Source organism: Ochotona princeps, chromosome 23 (genome assembly GCF_030435755.1).
Source record: "Ochotona princeps isolate mOchPri1 chromosome 23, mOchPri1.hap1, whole genome shotgun sequence".
In the NCBI taxonomy this organism is placed as follows: Eukaryota; Metazoa; Chordata; class Mammalia; order Lagomorpha; family Ochotonidae; genus Ochotona; species Ochotona princeps.
In genome coordinates, this window is record NC_080854.1 from 26,916,549 (window position 1) to 26,937,045 (window position 20,497).

Here is a 20,497-nt window from a genome sequence, read left to right on the forward strand (position 1 = left end):
TTTAAACTGGTCAGTGCTTTTGCAATAGAACTGGATTATGTACCATATGTACAGAGTGAAGGATAGCATGATCTAGTTGCTGAACTAGTTTGTTATGGTATGCTTCCTATTGCATCCAGTCTTTTAAAATGGAGACTGAGCACACTGAGTCAATTTCACTGACAGACCATCATTCCTCCTGCAAAACCAGATTGTAATTCAGTGTTAACCTCTGGGGATGTGGTAAGGATAATTAATTTTTATTGTAAAACACTTTAGATTCACGAGATCTTATTTATTGGCAGTCCCTTAGGGGAGTTTGGAGCTAAAAATGACAATGGAATAAAACAAAATTAAAAACAATGGAAGATATTGGTATGAACCCACATAATCACAGTCTAGAAACTGGAAGTCTGATTGGTTCACCCTCTACACAATTCGTTTTGTAACTTTTTTTCTTTAAATCATTACCTATCTTTTCATTTCTGTAATCGATACATATGAGAGTGTGTATGCATATATAAATATTATTTATGTATTTGGCCTCTGATGAATTGTAAGAGTACTGATGAGTTTTAAAGGTTTGGTTATTTGTATCTGAAAGGCTGATTAAACTAGAAAAGAAAGAGAGAGACTGTTCTTCCACCTGCTGACTCAATTGGAAGTGAAGCAGCCTGGATATGAATCAGGCAGAGGATTAGTCTACTACAGCATTGCACTGGCCCCAACCATTATGATTTTACTACACAGTCACTGACCTCATATTTTAATCGGATTCTTGTATTTGTTCAGTAAAATTTTATGCCAGAGAAATGCCCTGGAAAAGGAAGTCAACTGTGACAGTTTGCTTGCTGTATGAACTCAAAAGGTGTTACTTGTAGCAGAGACGTTCTGGGTGTAAGTCTGAACTTCCAAGACTTAAGATTAGCAGGAACAGACCTGAAGTCAGAAAGAGATTGACTTCATTTAAATTCTTGAAGCACAGCATGTGGCCCAATGTAGGAAAATTTGGGATACTTTGAAGGTTTATTTTTATTGGAAAGGCAGATTTACAGAAAGGAGGAGAGACAGAACGATTTTCCATCTGCTACTTCACTCCAAAATGGCCACAATGGCTGGAGCTAAGGGGATCTGAAGCCAGGAGCCAGAAGCTTCTTTTGGGCCTCCCATGTGGTTACAGGGCCATCCTCAACTGCTTTCCCAGGACAAGAAAGGGATTGGAAAGGAAATAGAGCAGCTGGGATATGAACCAGAGCCCATATGGGATCCTGGTGCATGCAAGGAGAGGACTTTAGACACTGGATTTCCACTCCTGGCCCAGTTTGGGATACATTGAATAGGGTGAAGTCAGTATTAACTCATTACAGAGTTTGGAAATCAGCTAAGAACAATCTAGAAACTGTAACAGTTTTGAAGATGCAGTTTCTTCCATATACAGGCTTAAAAAGTAAGACTTCAGGGCCTGCCCCACGGCCTGGTGAGCTGGGCCTTCGCCTGTGGTGCTAACGTCCCTTGCAGGCACTGGTTTGTGTCCTTGCCATATTGCTTCCAAGCTGCACGTTTCTATTTCGTTTTTAATGTTTTTTTTTTCCTTCCAATGAGAGAATTGTCATCTTCAAAAGTTTCAGTTGCTGGACATTATTTTTTTGCCATTTTTAGAAAAGGCTTGTAGCCCCCTCCCCCTTCTTTTCGCCTCCTGTTTTCCTTCTTACCCTTCTTTCCACTCTCTCTATCTCCGCCTCTCTATCGCCTTCACATTCATGTAGCTTGGGATAACCTACTGGAATCAATTTTCTACTATAATTACACTCATTCAAAACAGTTATGTCGTCTTTATTTTTTATTGCTTTACTTTTAAATTTTTATTAGAAAGGCCATTTACAGAGAAAAGGAAACACGGAAAGATCTTCCATCTACTGGTTTACTCACTGCGTGGTTGCCATGGCTGGAGCTGGACCAATCCAAGGTCAGGAGTCAGGAGCTTCTTCCTAGTCTCTCATGTGGTTGCAGGGGTCCCAAGGCTTTGGGCCATGCCCGACTGTTTCGGCAGGCCACAGGCAGGGAGCTGAACGGGAACCAGCGCTTACATGGGATCCTGGTGGAATCCTGGTGAGGATTTGTCACAAAGCCGTCACTCCTATCTTCCTGTCTGTGACAGAGAATGCCTCACGTACTTTTCCTCCTGCACCCACGTGGGAAACCTAGAGGAAACTCCTGTCACCCTTTTTTCTTCTCAACTCAGCTCCAGTCATCGCAGCCATTTTGAGAGTGAACCAAAAGATGAAAGATCTCTCTTTGTGTCCCCTTCTCTCTGTAACTCTGAATTTAAAATGGAACGAAAACAGTCTTAACAAAAATAAGATTTTAAGTTGTCATTGATTAAAAAGCAACCGAGAAGGCAGCTAATGCTCAGGGTCCTTGCTTTTGTCTTGTTAAATGATGACAGTTGATTGAACATGCCCGTGAAAACTTTGTGAGTTTGTGTGTGTATGTGTGTATGTCAGGGATTTTCTGACCAGTAGGCCCTCCAAACCGCTGAGTGGGAGAGGCAGCAAAAATCACTGTTGCCAATCTGGTCAAGCATGTCTGTTTATTGTAATATAAGCACAAACTTATATAGACTAAGAAAGAGGGGAAGGTTGGGCCCTGTGTGGTGGCCTAGTGGCTAAAGTCCTCCTCCTGAACGCACCAGGATCCCAGCATCACTGCTTCTTATCCGGCTCCCTGCTCGTGGACTAAGAAAGCAGCTGAGGACAGCCCAAAGCCTTGGGACCCTGCACCCATATAGGAGACACAAAAGAGGCTCCTGGCTCCTGGCTTTGGATCTGCACAGCTCTAGCCATTACGGTCACTTGGGGTGTGAATCATCAGACAGAAAAATCTTCCTCTCTGTCTCTCCTCCTCTCTATATATATATCTGACTTGGCTATAAAAATAAATAAATCTTAAAAAAAAATTGGGAAGGCAGGGATGGCAGAAAGTCATCTCTTGACAATCCTCCCACCCAACAATGATACTGTAATTGGTCAGAAGGCATGTCTACCCCTCGGACCCTCTAAGCATGTCACAGATCACGTACAACAAGCATGTTGCAGATTACATACAACACATCATGTATGCCAGCAGGTAATGTGGGCTATACCTGACTTCTCAGAGTTGCGTATCAAGGAAGTCCCAGCAGAGCTAATCCAAGGACAGAGAAGAGAGACTCTGGTGCAACCCACCCACTTTGCCTGTAAAGCCAGTGGCAGCCAAGCGTGAGGTCTAATTGAGCCAAGCCCATTGTCAGGGGGTTCCCCGGGGAACATGGTGGACAGTGTGCCTGTGACATCTCACATAGCCAAGCAGCAGAGATCCGGGGGTGACCTCCCACATGTGTGTATAGAAGGAAATTGTGGTCTCGCTCCTGGTTGTCACTCCAACTATTAGATCTCAACTCTCAAAACTGGTTTGTCTTTCCTTTCACTACTTATTTAATGTGCTATTGTGGGCAGTGTCTTTAATCTGTCATAACTTCCATTATTTTGCCGGAGAACAATAGTTCCTTCATCAATTGGAATCTGAGGCTGTAATATGATTTAAGATGTGCGTTAGAAATAATTATTTCTAGCAGCAGTGAGGATGCTGAACCTAGAAGGCCCAGTGAGTGAAAACATAAAGGAAAATAAATAAGTGTGTTTTTCTCTCACAACATATATTCATGCCCAATTTGACGGTGCAAGTGTAGGCATAGCTATACTCCCGTCTGAAGAATTGGGAAAGAAGTTAAGAGACTACAGAAATTAGTGTTCTGGCAAAAGTTATGCAAGCATATCAACATTCTGTAACAAGCCCCAGTATCGTTTCATTGTTTTTATAGTAATTCTCATTAATAGTGTGGTCTTTTTTCATTTGCAGAGTAGAAGAGTCACCACTTTCCCTCAATTAGTAAAATATTAAGGCGATACTACATGTCTCCGTTTACCTTTTATGTTCTTTTTTTTAGTGATGCAATTAACATTGCAATCTTTTCTTAGGAATGTGTAACAAAGAATGCCAACAGTTAGCTGTTCTCCCACAACAGGGGAGACCAGAGTCTAAAGCCAAGGTTTTTGCAGAGCCACACTCCTCCCAAAAGATGTACAGAAACATCTTTCTTCGTCTTGGCTTCTGGATTGTGATATAAAGTTCAACTCCTTGTCTCCGTTTTCCTGTGTGTTTCTATCTACACCTTTTCTCTTATTTACAAGTGCAAGACACATGGGATCAGTGTACATTGTAATTCACAATAGGATGGTTTAAAAAGTTTCCATTTTTAAACATCCAACTCTAAACAAGGGCACATTCATAGGAACAACTGAAAAGGACTTAATTATACGTAATTTGGGGTATATGGCCACATACTTCAACCTATGTTAAGATCTTCTGTATGCTACTGGAATAATCTCCTGAAATGTTGATGACAATTTTCTGTCTATCTTGCCTAAACATCCATCAACTCCATTCATTGCTAAATTTAGAAAGAACTATGCATTTAGCTTTTTCCATTGGAATTTGGATGCTGATGGTCATGCAGCCTGAACATAAATGAATATTTTCTGTGTAACTTGATTTTAAGAGTCTCACTGCTTGTCTCACTGCTGCTAGTGTGTAAGTATCTACAAGGGCAATGGAATATCAACATTATATATGCATAAAATTTATGATAGTGACTTTAGGCCTTGCATCCAGCAGTGAAAAAAGCCTCATCAAAGTGTTGAAGGATAACAAGCTGCTTTATGGAGAGATGCAGCATTTGGTAAAATTGTCACTTTCAGTGACTTAAAAGCAGATCCTGAAGTCCACCAAGAGTCAAGCCCATGGGAAAATGTATGCAAACAAAATATTACCAGGGTGTGTTTATCACTAATGGGATATTTTCAAAATCTTACAAGAAAGATAAACGCAGGAGGCCTGTTAGCAGAGTCCTGGCAAGGAGATAAGGCAGTAGAGGGACTGAAGAGGTGAGAGACCAAAGGAATCATGATTAAAGAGTGTATGGGAGAGTTTTTTACTTAGCGTGTGGATGAATTTGGCATAACTGCATTTATATGGCGTAACTAAGTTATCACAAAAATGAGAAGTAGGATGGTTGTTTCAGGGGCTGAAAGAAAAGTAAAATGAGAACAAATACTGTTCTGTGAGAGCAAATGTTCAGCTATATAACTTGAAGAGGTTAAAGAACTTTTGCACAACTTTGAGCCTATGTTTAGCAATAATGCACAGTATACTTAACATAAAGTTAAGAGAACAGACATCAAGTGTGTGCCCTTTTATCACAGTAACAAAGAACACATTTGTGTGAAAATAGATGTTGCAAGATTTATAGCAAAGAGCGAGTAAAAAGAATGGCAGATACACCTATTTTAAAACATGTGAAAACTTATATATATGATGAAGAGACTCGCCGATGGTTCTGTCCCTAGGAAACACTTTCTTTTGACAAACTGCCCTATGCTAAAACTTGGGGTCACTAAGACCGAAAAATCAGAAGCTTAAATAACCACAGCAAGGCACGCAAGAAAATTCACAAGTATAAATCTATATAAAATGTAAAAAGGGCACATAAAAAGATGCCATTGCTTGTCATGTCTCTTGGGGAATATCAAGAAGAATCACATATATCAACATTTCATTTTTTAGAGCAGTGTTTGATAAAAGAAAGGACCATTGCAAATATCACATTTTAATTAAAATTATCCCAGGATCATCAACTTCCACATCAACTGTATAGATATAGATATAGATATAAATATTTATAGATGTAGTTATATGGTATATATATTTTATAGCTATAAATATTTATAAATATTATATGCAAATATAATATATTTTCAAATATAAAGTATCTGAATAAAAATAAAATATTGTCCTAAATAACTTTCTTTTTCCAATTGGATAATATGATAATGGTCATCACCTGCTGAATGCAATTCAAGGTATTTATTAAGAGGCACATGCATTAATTTACTAAAGGCACATGTATTATTTTACTAAAATTGTTTTTTTCTTACAAATTGTCTCAGTTTTATATTTTATCTTTAGCTTATTTACTTGGAGGGGAGCAAGAGCGATATCCTGTCTGCTCGCTCCTGCCTCAAATCCCTGCAGTGACTAGGGCTATGGAGTCCCAAACTCAATCCCATACAGGACACAAGAGGTCCAAGTATCGGATTTCATCTACTGCTTCACAGGGCACTCATTAGCAGGGAATTGGAAGTGAATTTGAAACTGAAAATCCAATTTAGGCATTCCAATTTGGGATATGATCATCCCAAGTGACACCAACAGCTGTTCAAAATGCTTGCCCAAGAGCTGTGCCTTAACAAAATTAAGATTCTATGTCATGAAACCTTTTTTCTCAATATGCACTTTAAGACATTGGAGCTACTACATGAACCAAAAAAGTGTCATTAAAACCGAAGCAGTTCAATTTTTTTTAAAAAATCACATTAATTTATTGAATATCTCATTAATATTTATTGATCATGTAGATCTCTATTGTGGAAGTTACGATAAATGACTGCACATGTGTTTTATAATTTGCCTTTAGGTAGCTATTTCATTTCCATTCCTCCCTTACAACACATCCTCTTCAGACCCACACACCTAATTTCATTCTGTCCTCCCTACACACAGACATAAGGGACCAACAATTAGATCTGAACTATCACTTTCCTGAGATAATTCAATAAAAAAACTGTCAAGTATTATGTAGACTTAAGTATGAGCAATTTCTAATATTGCATGTCTTTATTTAAATGAGAAGTACTTAGTGTGGGCTGACCCTGTGACATCCTCATTAAGTTGCATGTGGCAGGCTCTGGTGTTCATTTCTGAGGCTGGAAGCTGGCAGGAAACCACAGGCTGAAAATGCGCTTATGGCTGTCTAAAACGATTGGATATTTAGTAGAGTAATGTAATTTTTTCATTGTTTGAGCTATAGTAAAAAGTTATTGAATATATGGCATCTAATGCCAATGTTCTCGCGAGGAGTTTTTTCGATGGACTATCTCATTCTTTTCATAAACTGTTCCAAATCTTTTGTTCACAGAAAAAAAAATATCTTGAAAGGAGTAAGCATTTCACATTCAAGCATATTCAGTTAAAAACAGTAATTGCATAGTGCTGATGACTTCATGGAATGAAACTCAGTTCCACATAAAGTGGATGATTTAGTTCACCTAAGCCTCATTCAGCCATTTAGTTTATTTCCAAGTTGCCCCAAGATTTTCTATCAAGGTGTTCACAGGTAACATCTAGCATCCTCAAATGCACATTGGGAATGGTGCAGCAAATGATATCTGCAGGATTCAGTGGCTGACCAGAGAGATGGTTATGACTGGCATTCTTCCTAGCATGCACCTGCTATACAATCTCAGAGAACCTCTTTTTTCTCTAACGGAGTGGCCTCTGAAAGAAAACATGGCTGATCATGAAGGAATGCAGTCGTCCCAAAGAGTGCTGAATGTAACCAACTGACCCCTCTCCTACTGCCCTTGACCGTCTGTCGGTGTGCCTCTCCTGTAGCACTGAGCAGGCTGGAGAACACCTGAGAGTGGATTTCAAAGGGCAACAAAACTCAAGTGGGTCTATTCATGAAAAAAATAGTAGCAGATATAATTTCACTCAGATTGCTCCTTCAAATAGTTTCATTAAAAACCTTCAAGAATTTGAGTCACTCCAACATTGAAAACAATTTTAAGATTTTTTAAGATATTGTGAAATCACTATTAAAAAATCACACACACTTTTTACCTTCATCATTAACAATATTCAAAATTATTTTGGTTGTCCTTTTTATTCCAAGAAGTATATGCATCCAAATATCCTTTAATGAAATTGAGTATTGACTGGCTTACTCTTGTGTTGTTAGAATTTTGGATAAAATATTTTGTTCATTGTCAAATTTTGTAACCTCAAGCTTTAATATTACGTTTTTCAATTTAAAATCTGTGTTTTCTTGCTTTCAATCCAAATTGAATCAATCAGTTTATTGATTTACTGATTGTTTATCTTAAGGCACAGTGACAGAATATGTTCCATCCTTTAATTGTTCCACAACTGACCAAAATGTTCAGGGCTGGTCAATACTGAAGCCAGGATCTAGAAACTCAATCCAGCCACCTCATGGGGGCAGGAACTCAAATAATCAAGCCACCTTCTGCTTTCTTAGGCACGGTAATAGGGATCAGAATTGGAAGCAGTGCAGCCAAGGCTCAAACCAGTGCCCTATGCTGGTGTTACAGTTGTGGGTTTTCACACTTCTGCACACTAGGTACCAGATAAAGAATCCTGTGGGGGAATATTTTTAAAAAAATTTTAGGGCCTGTAGGCCTTCTGTGTATTTGGAAAAAGTGACTCCCCTAACTAAGGAAGGTTGTTCCAAGAAATTTTGGTAGGTAAATCGTTAGAACTAAAACAATGTGAAAATTTGTTATGTATGTGGCAATAATAAAAGAACAAAAGGGTTCTGAGAATGTTGATGTTCAAACCACCACTTGGTATGTCATTATCATTTCTTCCTGGATTAAAGAAATGGGCTTTGGCCCGGTGGTGTGGCCTAGCTGCTAAAGGCCTTGCCCTAAATGCGGCGAGATCCCATGTGGGCGCCGGTTCTAATTCTGGCAGCTCCACTTCTCATCCAGCTCCCTGCTCGTGGCCTGGGAAAGCAGTCGAGGACGACCCAAAGCTTTGGGACCCTGCACCCGTGTGGGAGACCTGGAGGAGATTCCTGGCTCCTGGCTTCAGATCGGCGCAGCACCGGCTGTCGCGCTAACTTGGGGAGTGAATCATCAGATGGAAGATCTTCCTCTCTGTCTCTCCTCCTCTATGTATATCTGACTTTCCAATAAAAATAAATAAATCTTTAAAAAAAAAAAGAAATGGGCTTAATTCACTTCCTCCTTCATCATGATTCTTTCCTGTCCTATAAGCTATTTGCCGATCTATATCCAGATTCACCATTTCTGACAATGTAGCTCTAAAATTTTAGTGATTTTTCATTGCACTGGAAACTGACACACATTTCTTTCTCTGGCTGTCTTACATTGCTCTGCCTCTCTCTGGTACTGTCGTACAGCTAGATGCTTCCTCTCAAAGACTATATTTCCTACAAAGCATATTGCATATTTAGAAGACATCTGAAGATATGAAAGCAGTCCCTCATTTCTGCATGATCTGTCAGTAAGCTCAATGGCTGGAAGAAACTTTCCCATGAGAAAAACTGGCTTACTTGCCTAAGCTTTACTGTATCTTACAAAGTTGAGATAAGAATTATAACTACTGTTCTCAGGCTGCTCATTTACAGCTGTACCATCACTAATTTGCAATGTGGAACACAATCTGGTTCAGTGGCCACCAACTTCTGAAAGATCAAATAACTTATAATTTTAATTCTGGAATAACTAAGTTTATATCTCAGCAGGAAGTAATTGTCTAAAAATTCTGAATCGAATTGCACCATACTTATGTTGTACCCAATCTGAAAACATCCGAGTTGAATGGCTCTTTCTTATTGTTTTGATATAAGCGCACAATGTTTGATAATTGTGAACAATATTTTCTTTCACAGCACAGACTTTAGTCTGAAAGAAATTTCAGCAGACTCTTCACCGAAGTGTTTGTACAATGTGGCTATGCGGGCTGCCGACACAGTGTGACAGACAGCCTTGGCATGCAGCACCTGCATCCTTTATGGGCACATCTGTATTCTGGAAGTTCCAGGTTTTTTTTTCTAGCTGGGTCTTTGCAGCCTGGAAATGCAGCAGAGGCCAACTCATGTCTCTGGGTCTCTGAAGCCATGAAGGAGACTGGAAGAAGCTTCCAGTTTGGGGTCAGCACAACCATGGCTTTTGTCAGTTGAGTGAAGTAAATATGACCATGGAAGATCTCTCTGTCTCTCCTGCATTCTGAAACTCTGCTTTCCAAATAAAAACTAAAAAAATGTAAAGCAATAAAGGTTTACTTTCCAGCTATTTTTTCAAAATTTTGAAATTATTTTGACAATCTTTACCTTTGATTAGGGCACAAAGGGTCAAGGGCTACAGGGAACTGGGTAAGACTATTGTTTCCACGTCATTATTGTTTTATTTTTCTGTGTCTGGGGTAAAGGGGGAGATAAAGGGAGAAGCCCAACCCAGCCTCCCACCCATCCCAGGTCCCTGATGTGGGGCATGCTCCAAGGGACCTGCTTAAGTGGTTTTGATAATTCAACAGTTCTGAATTGCTGCCAATCTCGCTATTCCAAGCACAATGAAATTGCTGCAGAATCCACTGGTTGACATAGTTCAACTTACAGTCTCCGTTGGCCCAGATATTCGCTATCAGCACATGGCTGGGGTAGTTGATCGATTTGTTGTGTCCTCCATCCTCTGTTGTGGTGCCAGGGGTCCTCTGTAGGTTCCAATGGACTGCCACATCCTCCATGTGCACCTGGGTTTGTTGTACACTGCTCCATCTGAGCTCTGAGGCAAAGCTTTGACATTTGTACTCTATGGTCATACCATGGAACCCGCACTTCTCTTCATGGTTGGAGTTCTGAGTCTGGCAATTCAACTGGGGAGATCCCCAATAAAACTTTGTCAGAGGTGATCCCAAACCAGATTCTTCTGTGTGCTTGCCAGTACAGAGTCCAGCACATTCCGTCTCCCTAATCAGCTGGTGGTTGCAATTGGTGGGTCAGTTCTGTTTCTAGCCCTGTCTTCCGCATGAACCAACAGGTGTTGCAGTCCAGCCTGATTCTGCTTGGCACACACTCGGCCCTCACACAAACCAGTGGGAGCTGCAGCCTAGTTTGAGCAACCCTCAATAACCCCCACCAGGCCTGCCCCCTGCCTTAGTTCCCATGCTTGCCAGTATAGCAGACCAGTCCAGTCTGTCCCACATCCCATTCAGCTCTCCTACATGTCAATGGGCATTGAAGCCTAGCTCAACTCAACCATGCCCACTATTCTGCCCACACATATGCTGGCGGGTGCTGTTCTGTCCAGCCAGATCTACCCCAGTCCTGGTTTTCATGCTCTACAGTGGGAGTGATAACACAAAAGGGAGGTGCCCGCTGTCTCTCTCTTGGGTCCACTCCTGGATCATGCACTTTCCAGATGGTTCTGCAATTTACCTTGACAGAATTAACCCCCAGTGCCAGCATCAGCCAGCTGAAGCTGTGGCAAAACCCAATCAACCCTCACCCATTCTGATTTATGCTTGCACCAGTAGGGATAGTCAACCAAGCCTGGCTTTTCCCTGATCTAGCTCACATGAGGCCCACAGGTGTTGTAGCGCTGTCTGGTCTGGTTTGCCCCATCCCACATCACACTCTTTAGTGGGAGTGGCGTTCCAGCAGCAGGACCCTCCACATTTCCCCTCTCAGCTATATCCCTCCCTCCCTGGTTCCTATGTGTGTCCAGCTGAAATTTTTGAAGACTGTACATAGCATGTTTATAACACATTTTGCATGAACTTTTTGCATATCTTTCCAATAAGCATGAATTTAAACATCTTTACACCAAAATAAAGAGTTCTAATCATATTCCCTATGCAATTTACTAAGTTCCCTGCAAGTCAAATGCCAAGTCACACTGTGTTTGCTTTAACAACCTACCCGTGAATATGTGCTGCTGACGTCTTAGTTCACAGAAGTCATATAATAAAATAATGCATACCTAATATTTATAATTTTTTAAAAAATTAACATTCTTCCAGCTTACAGGCAATTGAAAGTGAAGTGCAACCTAATAAAATATTTTTTCTCCTCCTACTCTTTAGGAAAAAGAGATAAACATTGAATTTGACATCCTGCAAAAGCCACAGATAATGAGGACTTACCATTGCCTGCCATTAGTCATCTGGATGTATCTGTTCCAAACATTTGACACCATCCCATTGCAAGAAAAGACTAGCAGTGATTTTCCAAGCCAGAAGATAGCAGGCCCGATAAAAGATGCTGATAAAAGGTTGCATCGCACGAAGCGTGGGTGGATGTGGAATCAGTTCTTCCTGCTGGAAGAGTACACAGGTACAGATACGCAGTATGTGGGCAAGGTAAGTGTTTTATGTGCTAAACTTAGACCCTGAAAGTTACAGCTATTTTTCTGTAACAACTTTCCATATCACTACAAATCATGAAAATATGTGACTAAATATGATGCTCAGAAATTACTGTATGCCATTTTTCAGTGGAATGCAGTAAGAAAGACCATATATCCAAATGTTACATGCAAAAATTGGTAAGTGTGATAATTATCAAAATGTGATGTTGTGTGGTAATGACAAAATATCATCAGTGATGCAATGCTAATAAGGCAGCTATGGTTTGATTTCCTGGGTATATTTCAAAAGTCCAGTGTAATATGCAGGGTAAAACAAAATGCAATTGCAGCGGCTGGAATCCTTTACAGGTGCTCGCTTGGGTCCCGGTTGCTGCACTTTCTATCCAGCTCCCTGCTTGTGGCCTGGGAAAGCAATGGAAGACACCCTAAACCTTTGGGACCCTGCACTCCTTTGGAGACCCAGAAGAAGCTCTTGGCTCCTGGTTTTGGATTGATTCAGCTCCCACCATTTTGGACATTGGTGGGTATATTACAGAGAATCTAAACATCAAATGATGACTATAACTTTGTAATTCTCCTGAGTATGAAAATTAGTTATATAAAGCAAACCTAGCCAATCAGTAGTAGCTTCAGTTAGAAATGACCAAACGCAGGGATATAGTTTGAAAATGCAGTCATTTTCAACACAACTGTCATTTATCCTTTTAGGTATTCCTATGGTCATCTCACGTTTATGATGGGTTTTGTAAGGTCGTTTAAATAATTGTCTGGAATTTTCTTAACAGATGTATTCTGGATTTTCCCTTATTTAATCCCTAGAGTTTTGATGTTATAGAGAAAGTTCTATCATATTTTTATTAGCCGTGGGCCACCTATTTCTCTAAAACCCCTTCTCTACCACATTCCTAGGGAATCCATTATCATAAAGCTATTATCATAAACACACCCCACTTTCAATAAACAGCATTTACATGATCTTGGATTTTGACTACTGATTTGGTCTCTTGATCCTTTTCACATATGGCAGGTGATTTCTATGCACCAGGTTTTTGAATGCATTAATAAAACTTATTTTGTTAGTGTGAAAGACAAACATATGCTCTCCTACCTCATGATGTATCTCATTTATTGTGTAATTGGACTTGTCATAAAAAATCTACAGTATTTCTTCATAAAATATCACCTCAATTTATTTCTTTGCTCTTCTTATAACTGTGACAAGAAAAAAACATTAAATCCAGATTTGTAGTCAACCCATAACAAGTTCGTACAAGAGGTTCTAACCATTTTTTCACACCCCAAGCTGCATGTGCAAACCATACTGCTTACAACCATGGGCTGCTCACAACTACATTTTTCCTGATTTTTTTCTACTTGACATGTAATCCCACCTTCTTGGGTTCATTCATGTGTACAATTTTATGTTAGATACTATATAACATAATTAGTGCTGGATGTTTTAAGTTGCTTGTTTGTCCAAATATAGGTATTTTTATTACGTTTTACACTCCTAACCTATGTGTTTCAATCCTGATTTCTTTAACTCCAAAGCAAACTGTACTTTTTAAAATTCAAGGATTCTATATCTATCTTTATTTATACAGTTTTATATTAAACAAAACTATTAAAGTTTTCATGGTTTTCTATGATATCTACCTTCTATAAAATGAAGAAATACACAGTGCAAACCTCTCTCCCTCAGAGTGTCTAACGTTTCCTGCTACAATGCAAGGTAAATGTGGCCAGCTTTTCCTTCACAGAGGTCACTGTGTTGGGAATCTTGGATGACTAGAATTCAGTTCACTCAGAACAACCAAAGGCAACAAGGTCAAAAACAATCTGTATAGTGTTCAAAACATTATTTTTTGTCAAGATATGTCTTTGGGCAAGTTTGAAGCTTTAACAAACCTTGATATATTCAATTAAATGATGATGCCACGCAGAGATCTCATTAGAAGGCAGCCTTCTGATTGTTTATTTTATCAAATGTAAGTTTATTTTATCAAAAATAATTAAATGAAACTGAGTACATACACAAACTAATTGTAAAACAAAATGAATGATAACAAGGTATAAAGTGTAAGGTATATTTTGAAATGTCAGTGTGAGGATTTCACCACTGAACCATTGTGCCAGACCCAACAGCTTTCATTTTTTTGAAGGAAAATATTAATATTCATTTGAAAGCTTTGGATACCAACTTCATTGACCAATAGGTTTCAATTTAAAGATACATATTTAGCAATTATTTTTACAGAATGAGGAACTCGTTGGCAATAAACTGCCTCTAACACATCACCATGAAACTGTAAAACATCTTTGTTAATAAACTTTCAAATTTTCCCAGTTAAATTTTTTTTCACTATTTTAAATTTGAAATAGTAGTTGAAATACTTACAGAATCTAGACTAGATTTTAACATTTATTGAGCTCTACTCTCATGGTTATATATGAATTATGTGTTATCTGAAATTGGAAAATTCAGGTTCCAATGACAAAATGAGTACAAGTAAGTTTTATATTTGATTGCATGTCATAATATAAGTAGCTGCCTTTCACACTTACATGTGCTGATATATGCATTTCATACTCATATACCCTGAGATTAAATAGAAAATACAGGATTGGGAGGCCTATTTTTTCTAACACTTTTTAGAACATAACACTTTGATGTATATATGTATCAGCAAGAACAGAAATTACAGATAAAATAAAGTCTCAAATTCACTGAAGGATGTTTGATGAATATTATAGCATATTATAATGTTTTTCGGAATTTCAATAAAATATCTTTATGAAGTTTTAAGAATGTCATTACTTATGGAGAAGCACAGGTAACAGCCACTACTGATTTATGAATGCATCTCGTTCGAAAATTCTCTTTATAGGTTGGTTATTTAAAATTCAGCTGTGTGAGAATATTATTAAGCATTATAATGAGACTGTCAGGACAGTCTACAAGGACTTCTTTCACACTGAGTTCTATAAAAACTCACTTTTATAATATAATCCTATATTCTAATTTTATGGGATTTTTAAAAATAATTTTTAAAGCAATATAAATACTGTAATGCCATTTCACTGGAACACTGCATAAACACATATAACTAGATTTTTCTGTTTTAAAACATCACACAGTACTGAAATAATATTATCTTGTGCTAAATGCTCTAGAAAAAAATATTTTATTTAATAAGATTAAAATTGATTGGCATTGTTACATCAGCCTGTATTCCATATTTGTACAACTTGCCTCATTCTAATTAACACGCCACAATTTCAGTTACTCTGATCTGTCCACTCTTATGTCTCTTAGGATCTATGGCCTTTCATATTTGAATATGTGTTGAGTTAATGCTTTCTTTCTCTGTTCTACAAATGTGTGACATGGTATGATTACTCAAAATTAATTTTCATTAGACACTTTATAAAAGCCTAAATATTTCTTGGACTGGATCTTGAGAGGTTAAAACTCTGAACTATAGAAATAGCAGAAGTAAGTTAAAAGAAGCATATCCCTTTTCTATTTCTTCTAATTTATTTTCTCCAATTCCTTAAATGGGAGACGTAATTATATTGAAATCCCACTCCTTTTCCTTTTGCCAGGGCCTTTGTTAGTGTCACCCTGTGGTTTTCCTGTTCTTAGGTCATATGTCCGCTTTCTTTGGCTGGTTTTGTAACCACCTCTAGTTTTGCCTGATAGATGTAATTGACATTGCACAATGATGACACCTCTACCTTCTTGAATCTCCTCTACAAGTGTACTCTTACAACCCACTCCTATAGGAGCTACAACCCACATTGCCCTACTGGGATTCCATTGAGGGGCTCCAAGTATATACAATACAACTGTGCCCAGAAGCAGAAGCTGATTTGTTAGGTTTTTTGGAAGGTCACTATAACTCCCCATGTCTTTAAACTCTGCATTCCTATAATTCAGCACCACAGGGATGCCATTAAAATCGACCTCCAGGATTAGTAGGTGTGGCCTCACTTGAAACAGGCACATGTCAGCCTGGGAGCTCAAACGCCTCAAGTCAGAATCTGTAGCTGGCTTTGAGTTTGCAGCATGTCCCTATTATCATTCTGGAAAGAGTGTTTCTCTGGAACATCTTGGCGATAAAATCAACTTGTTACTTCTGAGCCAGCGATGACAGTGGTAGCTCTGAAGGCTTGTGACAAGACCTCAAGTTATGCTTCTAATCTTTACTGTCCCAAAGCACATGATGAAGCTAGTCTTGCTTCTACGTTCTTTGGATGGTCTTATAGACGTTTTGTTCCTTCTGGGATTGGCTTGTATATTTTCCAATTATTTTATCCCTAATTTGTGTGTGTGTGTGTGTGTTTTAAGATTTATTTTTTTTTTATTTATTGAAATAAATAAAGAAGAGACAAAGATCCTTGGCTGCTGTTTCACTCCTCAAGTGGCTGCAACAGCAAGAGCCAAGCTGATCCGAAGCCAAGAGCCAGAAGCGCCATTAGGGTCTTCCACATTGGTGCAGGGGCCCAAGACCTTGGGCCATCCTCTACTTCTTTTTCCGTGCACAAGCCAGGAGCTGAATGGGAAGTAGAGCAGCCAGAAGCAAACTGGCATTCTCATGGGGTCCGGGCAGATGCCAAGACAAGGATGTATTTAGCTGGTAGGCTAGCACTCCAGACACTGCTCTACTTGGTTCTTGATTCTCACTGTCAAACTCGCTAAAATCAGCCAATAGCATCGATGATGTATCATGGATACCTCGTTGCTTTACATTTCCTCAAGCAAATACTCCAGCCCATCCACTCCAAGTTCAACGTTCCGACTCTGAGGCTTTTATGTTTTGCCCCAAGAGAGGGGTTCTTTAATCTAATGTCACAGTGAATCCTCATTTCCATTAAAATAATGCTGACTATATTTTGTAGTGCTTATTACTACATTATTTCATATACAAATATAAAACAATGAATTCATGCTACCGTTGATTATTAATATGGTTCTGTGTTTGGAGGCTCTGATAAAGAAATCACTCATAATATTCTTATACATTTATGTTGTTGCGCATAGATTCATTTTCTTCAGGTGTGTTGAAAGAATAGGCTTGCTGAATCACAGCAGGCATAGCCTTACTATGTGGCCTGCAGGGGCAGTTTCCAGGTGCATTCACAATTGGTCTGGAGTTGTTTGCTTTAAGATGGGTTCTAAATCCAGTTATAATAGGCTTATTTCCTTTCATGCTGCTGCTGCTTCTTCACTTTTTTTTCAAACTGGTAATTCTTATTCTGTTTGTGTGTATTTTCCATCATTTTATTAATCTTTATTAGGTCCACAATGTCAATACTGCACTAGCTCCTTTGCAAAAGCATTATTATTATTTGTGAGTCTCATTAGGTGAGCCTCTCAAATGTGTTTCACATTTTCAAATTCACAGCAGCTTTTCAGTTCCTCTTCACTTTCATAAAAATTTTAGAATTAAGTTGCCTGTTTTCATTAGTCTGAGGCTAAGTAATCTAACATGGTGTGCCTATTTCAGAAAATCGTAATCTTGAATTGAATATTGGATTTAGGTGGTGAGTGGCCATGAAAGCTATTATTGGAACCATTGATATATTTGAATATCAATGGTTATTTTATTGCTGGATATAATGAGATAGTTGCATTTTTAAATCTAATTTTGTAATAATACTTTGCTTTTATTAAATCCTGTTTTTATATTTATATTATACATGTGGCAATATTTATATAGGATTATAAAAATACAACACAATTGTGCACATAATACATTCTATAATTTTACGACAGAATAGTTCACTCACAAAGAAGTCTATAAATCAGCAATAACAAAGGAAGGGGGTAGAAAAAAGAGCAAACAATCGTATTTCATCAAAATTACATCTGCATGGTCAGTACGCACGGCATTAAAATGGTCAGCTCATCAGAAAAATGTTTGTTTAAACCACACAAATGCCAGCTTGACTGAGATTGAAGATACATAAATTTCCTAGAGGAACTGGTAATGTGAGCGAGCTGACCACTGATTCTACTTGAACCACAAGTTCGATAAATGTTAAATGAGATTTAATGCTAGGAGAAATAGAATGTGCTTAGGAACTAGAAGATTACAAAGTAAAATTTAAAAATCCAATGTCATCCCAATGATTATTTCTGTGTGCTTTGGTGATTTTATTTTTAAATATTTCCATACTTGGGGGAAAGTACTCAACCTGGGAAAGCATTTTTGTATCCCTTAGTTTCTCTCTCTCTCTAAGATTTACTTATTTTTATTAGAAAGGCAGATCAGATTTACAGAGAGGAAAGACAAAGATCTTTCATCTGCTGGTTCACTTCCCAAGTGGCAACAACATTTGGAGTATAATCAACCCAAAGTCAAAAGCCAGGAGCTTCTTCTGGGTCTCCCACATGTGTGCAAAATTCCAAGACCTTGGAACTGCTATTTCATGCCATAAGCAGACAGCTGCATGGGAACTGGAGAAGCTAGGGCACCAACTGGCACCGATTTGGGGCCCTGGCCCTCACAAGGCGAGGGTTTAGCCAGTGAGCCATTGCACTGGGCACTCTCGGCAACTTTCTACCAAATTCTCCAATTTTCAATATATGATCCAATTTCCTTCAGCATTCTTGTTTATAAAAAAATTGTGATACAGCAGAAGTATTCCAATTTTTTTTCCCATTGCGTTTAGACATGTCCCTTACTGATCTGCAAAGATAATTTGAAGCATGTGAAAACCCACACTAATTTGGTGGCGATTGATCTCTGATTTCCTGATGAAACCTCTATTCATGGCCTTCAGGTTCATGATGGCTTTTAAAACTTTTGTTTCTTGGAGTTATGTGTTGCTTTATATATAGTCTAACGATCAACTAAGTGGTTGAGGAAGCTAACAGGCTTTAGATCCTCTGCTCTTACTTGTGCTTATAAATGTGACAACCAAGATATTATACTTACATCCAAAACCCAAAAACTGTTTCTTCAGCACAATAATACTGCTTCTTGATTGTTTGGTTCTAAATAGACACCATCATTCCTTCATATCTGAGAAGTTCCTGAAGAAAGTAAGCCCAGTAATGATATGGAACATTTGAAGTTTGATTCAAAGCCATAGATTTTTGTGGTTGCTCCTGTTTGGTTCATGTCCTGTTCCCAATTATTTTTCTACCTGTACATCTGTCTGTTTAGATCAAGTTCTCTTAAGGGTTCTCAGTGGTAAATCTGTCAATACAACATTTTTTGTGAAGATAATAATATGAACATGAAATCTGATTTTTAAAAAGTGAATAATGTGAATGTGCAAATTCAATGTGCCAGCAAGGCTCACAATACAGTGATAGTTATCTTTAATGTGCTAAGTCAAAACAAATTCTCTTCTGTTCTTAAAGTCTACAGGTAATGTTTCTGCTTTATATTTTATTACATCTGGTGGAATATTCTATGTTTTCTATCATAGCTAACATGGTAAATGCAATTCTTAACCTGAGTTTTTCTTCCTGTTGTTCTTTCCAAAAGTAGGACTTTTTATTTGTCAGTCCTAAAGACTGCAGTTCCAATAGAGTCTTTAACTGGGGTTCACATCAACTTGTTCAACTTTAGCGCATGTCTCATCCACAGTGGCTTTTCCAGTGCCTTCTCTGTGAAGCTCCAAGAAGTTGACTAAGTCAGTCTTGGCGTCCTTCAACATTTTTACATTCCTTAAAGAGCATATCATTGAAAAAAGAGATTGGCATTTCTTTTTAAAGTCATTTTCAATGTTCTGAAGAATCAATCTTTCATAACTTATTTCAATTCAATTTTTGCTATCTCCTATGTCATGATTTTCATCATCTCCCAGATTTGGTGGACATGGTAGCAATTAACTTAGAAACTTTTCTGGAACTGATTGTTGCTTCGTTTTGTAAGGCAAAAACAGAACAGATAAATCAAATAACCATCATTGGTGTTGATGTCAATGTAAGTTTCAAAAATGGTTTACCATAATCTGAGAGTGGAGCAGTTTGTCATGGATGAGATATGCATCACGGACCTTGGGAAGTTTTTGTCCTCAACATGCACAGTGATTAGTTTGAATTTTCTAAATGCAGCATCATCATTCTGCAGATCATCAAAACTTTAAAATCATGACCCTTCAGACCTGCAAACCCAGTTTTTATCCCTTGCGTCCTCCTTCCTAAGAGTTATATAGTATTTCTTACATTGAATATATTAGGTGCTTTCACAACACACTGGTATTTCACAAAAAGAGATTAACCACTTCATTTTTGGCTGACTTTTTCTCTCCTTCATTAGTTGTTTGTTCTTGGAGTTACCACGCTGGCACTCAGCCAAAAGATGACTTATCATTCCTAAATATAATATTTTTTGGTATTTTGAAAGTTGTAGCATATTATAAAGGAAGCACTGATTCTTTCCTGGCAAAGAATTCAGACTTTGAAATAGATGTCACTGTGTCCTTGCATA

At 38.3% G+C, this 20,497-nt stretch overlaps 1 protein-coding gene across 1 annotated transcript in view; it reads left to right on the top strand.

Annotated features, from left to right (window-relative positions):
• The window catches only part of CDH9 (cadherin 9), a 64,218-nt gene that overhangs the window by 12,161 nt on the left and 31,560 nt on the right, over positions 1 to 20,497 (top strand). Inside the window, exon 2 of the mRNA XM_004583630.4 lies at positions 11,764 to 12,039. Coding sequence (XP_004583687.2) covers positions 11,812 to 12,039 — 228 coding nt within the window. The 5' untranslated portion in view covers positions 11,764 to 11,811. The remainder of the gene's footprint in view (positions 1 to 11,763; positions 12,040 to 20,497) is intronic.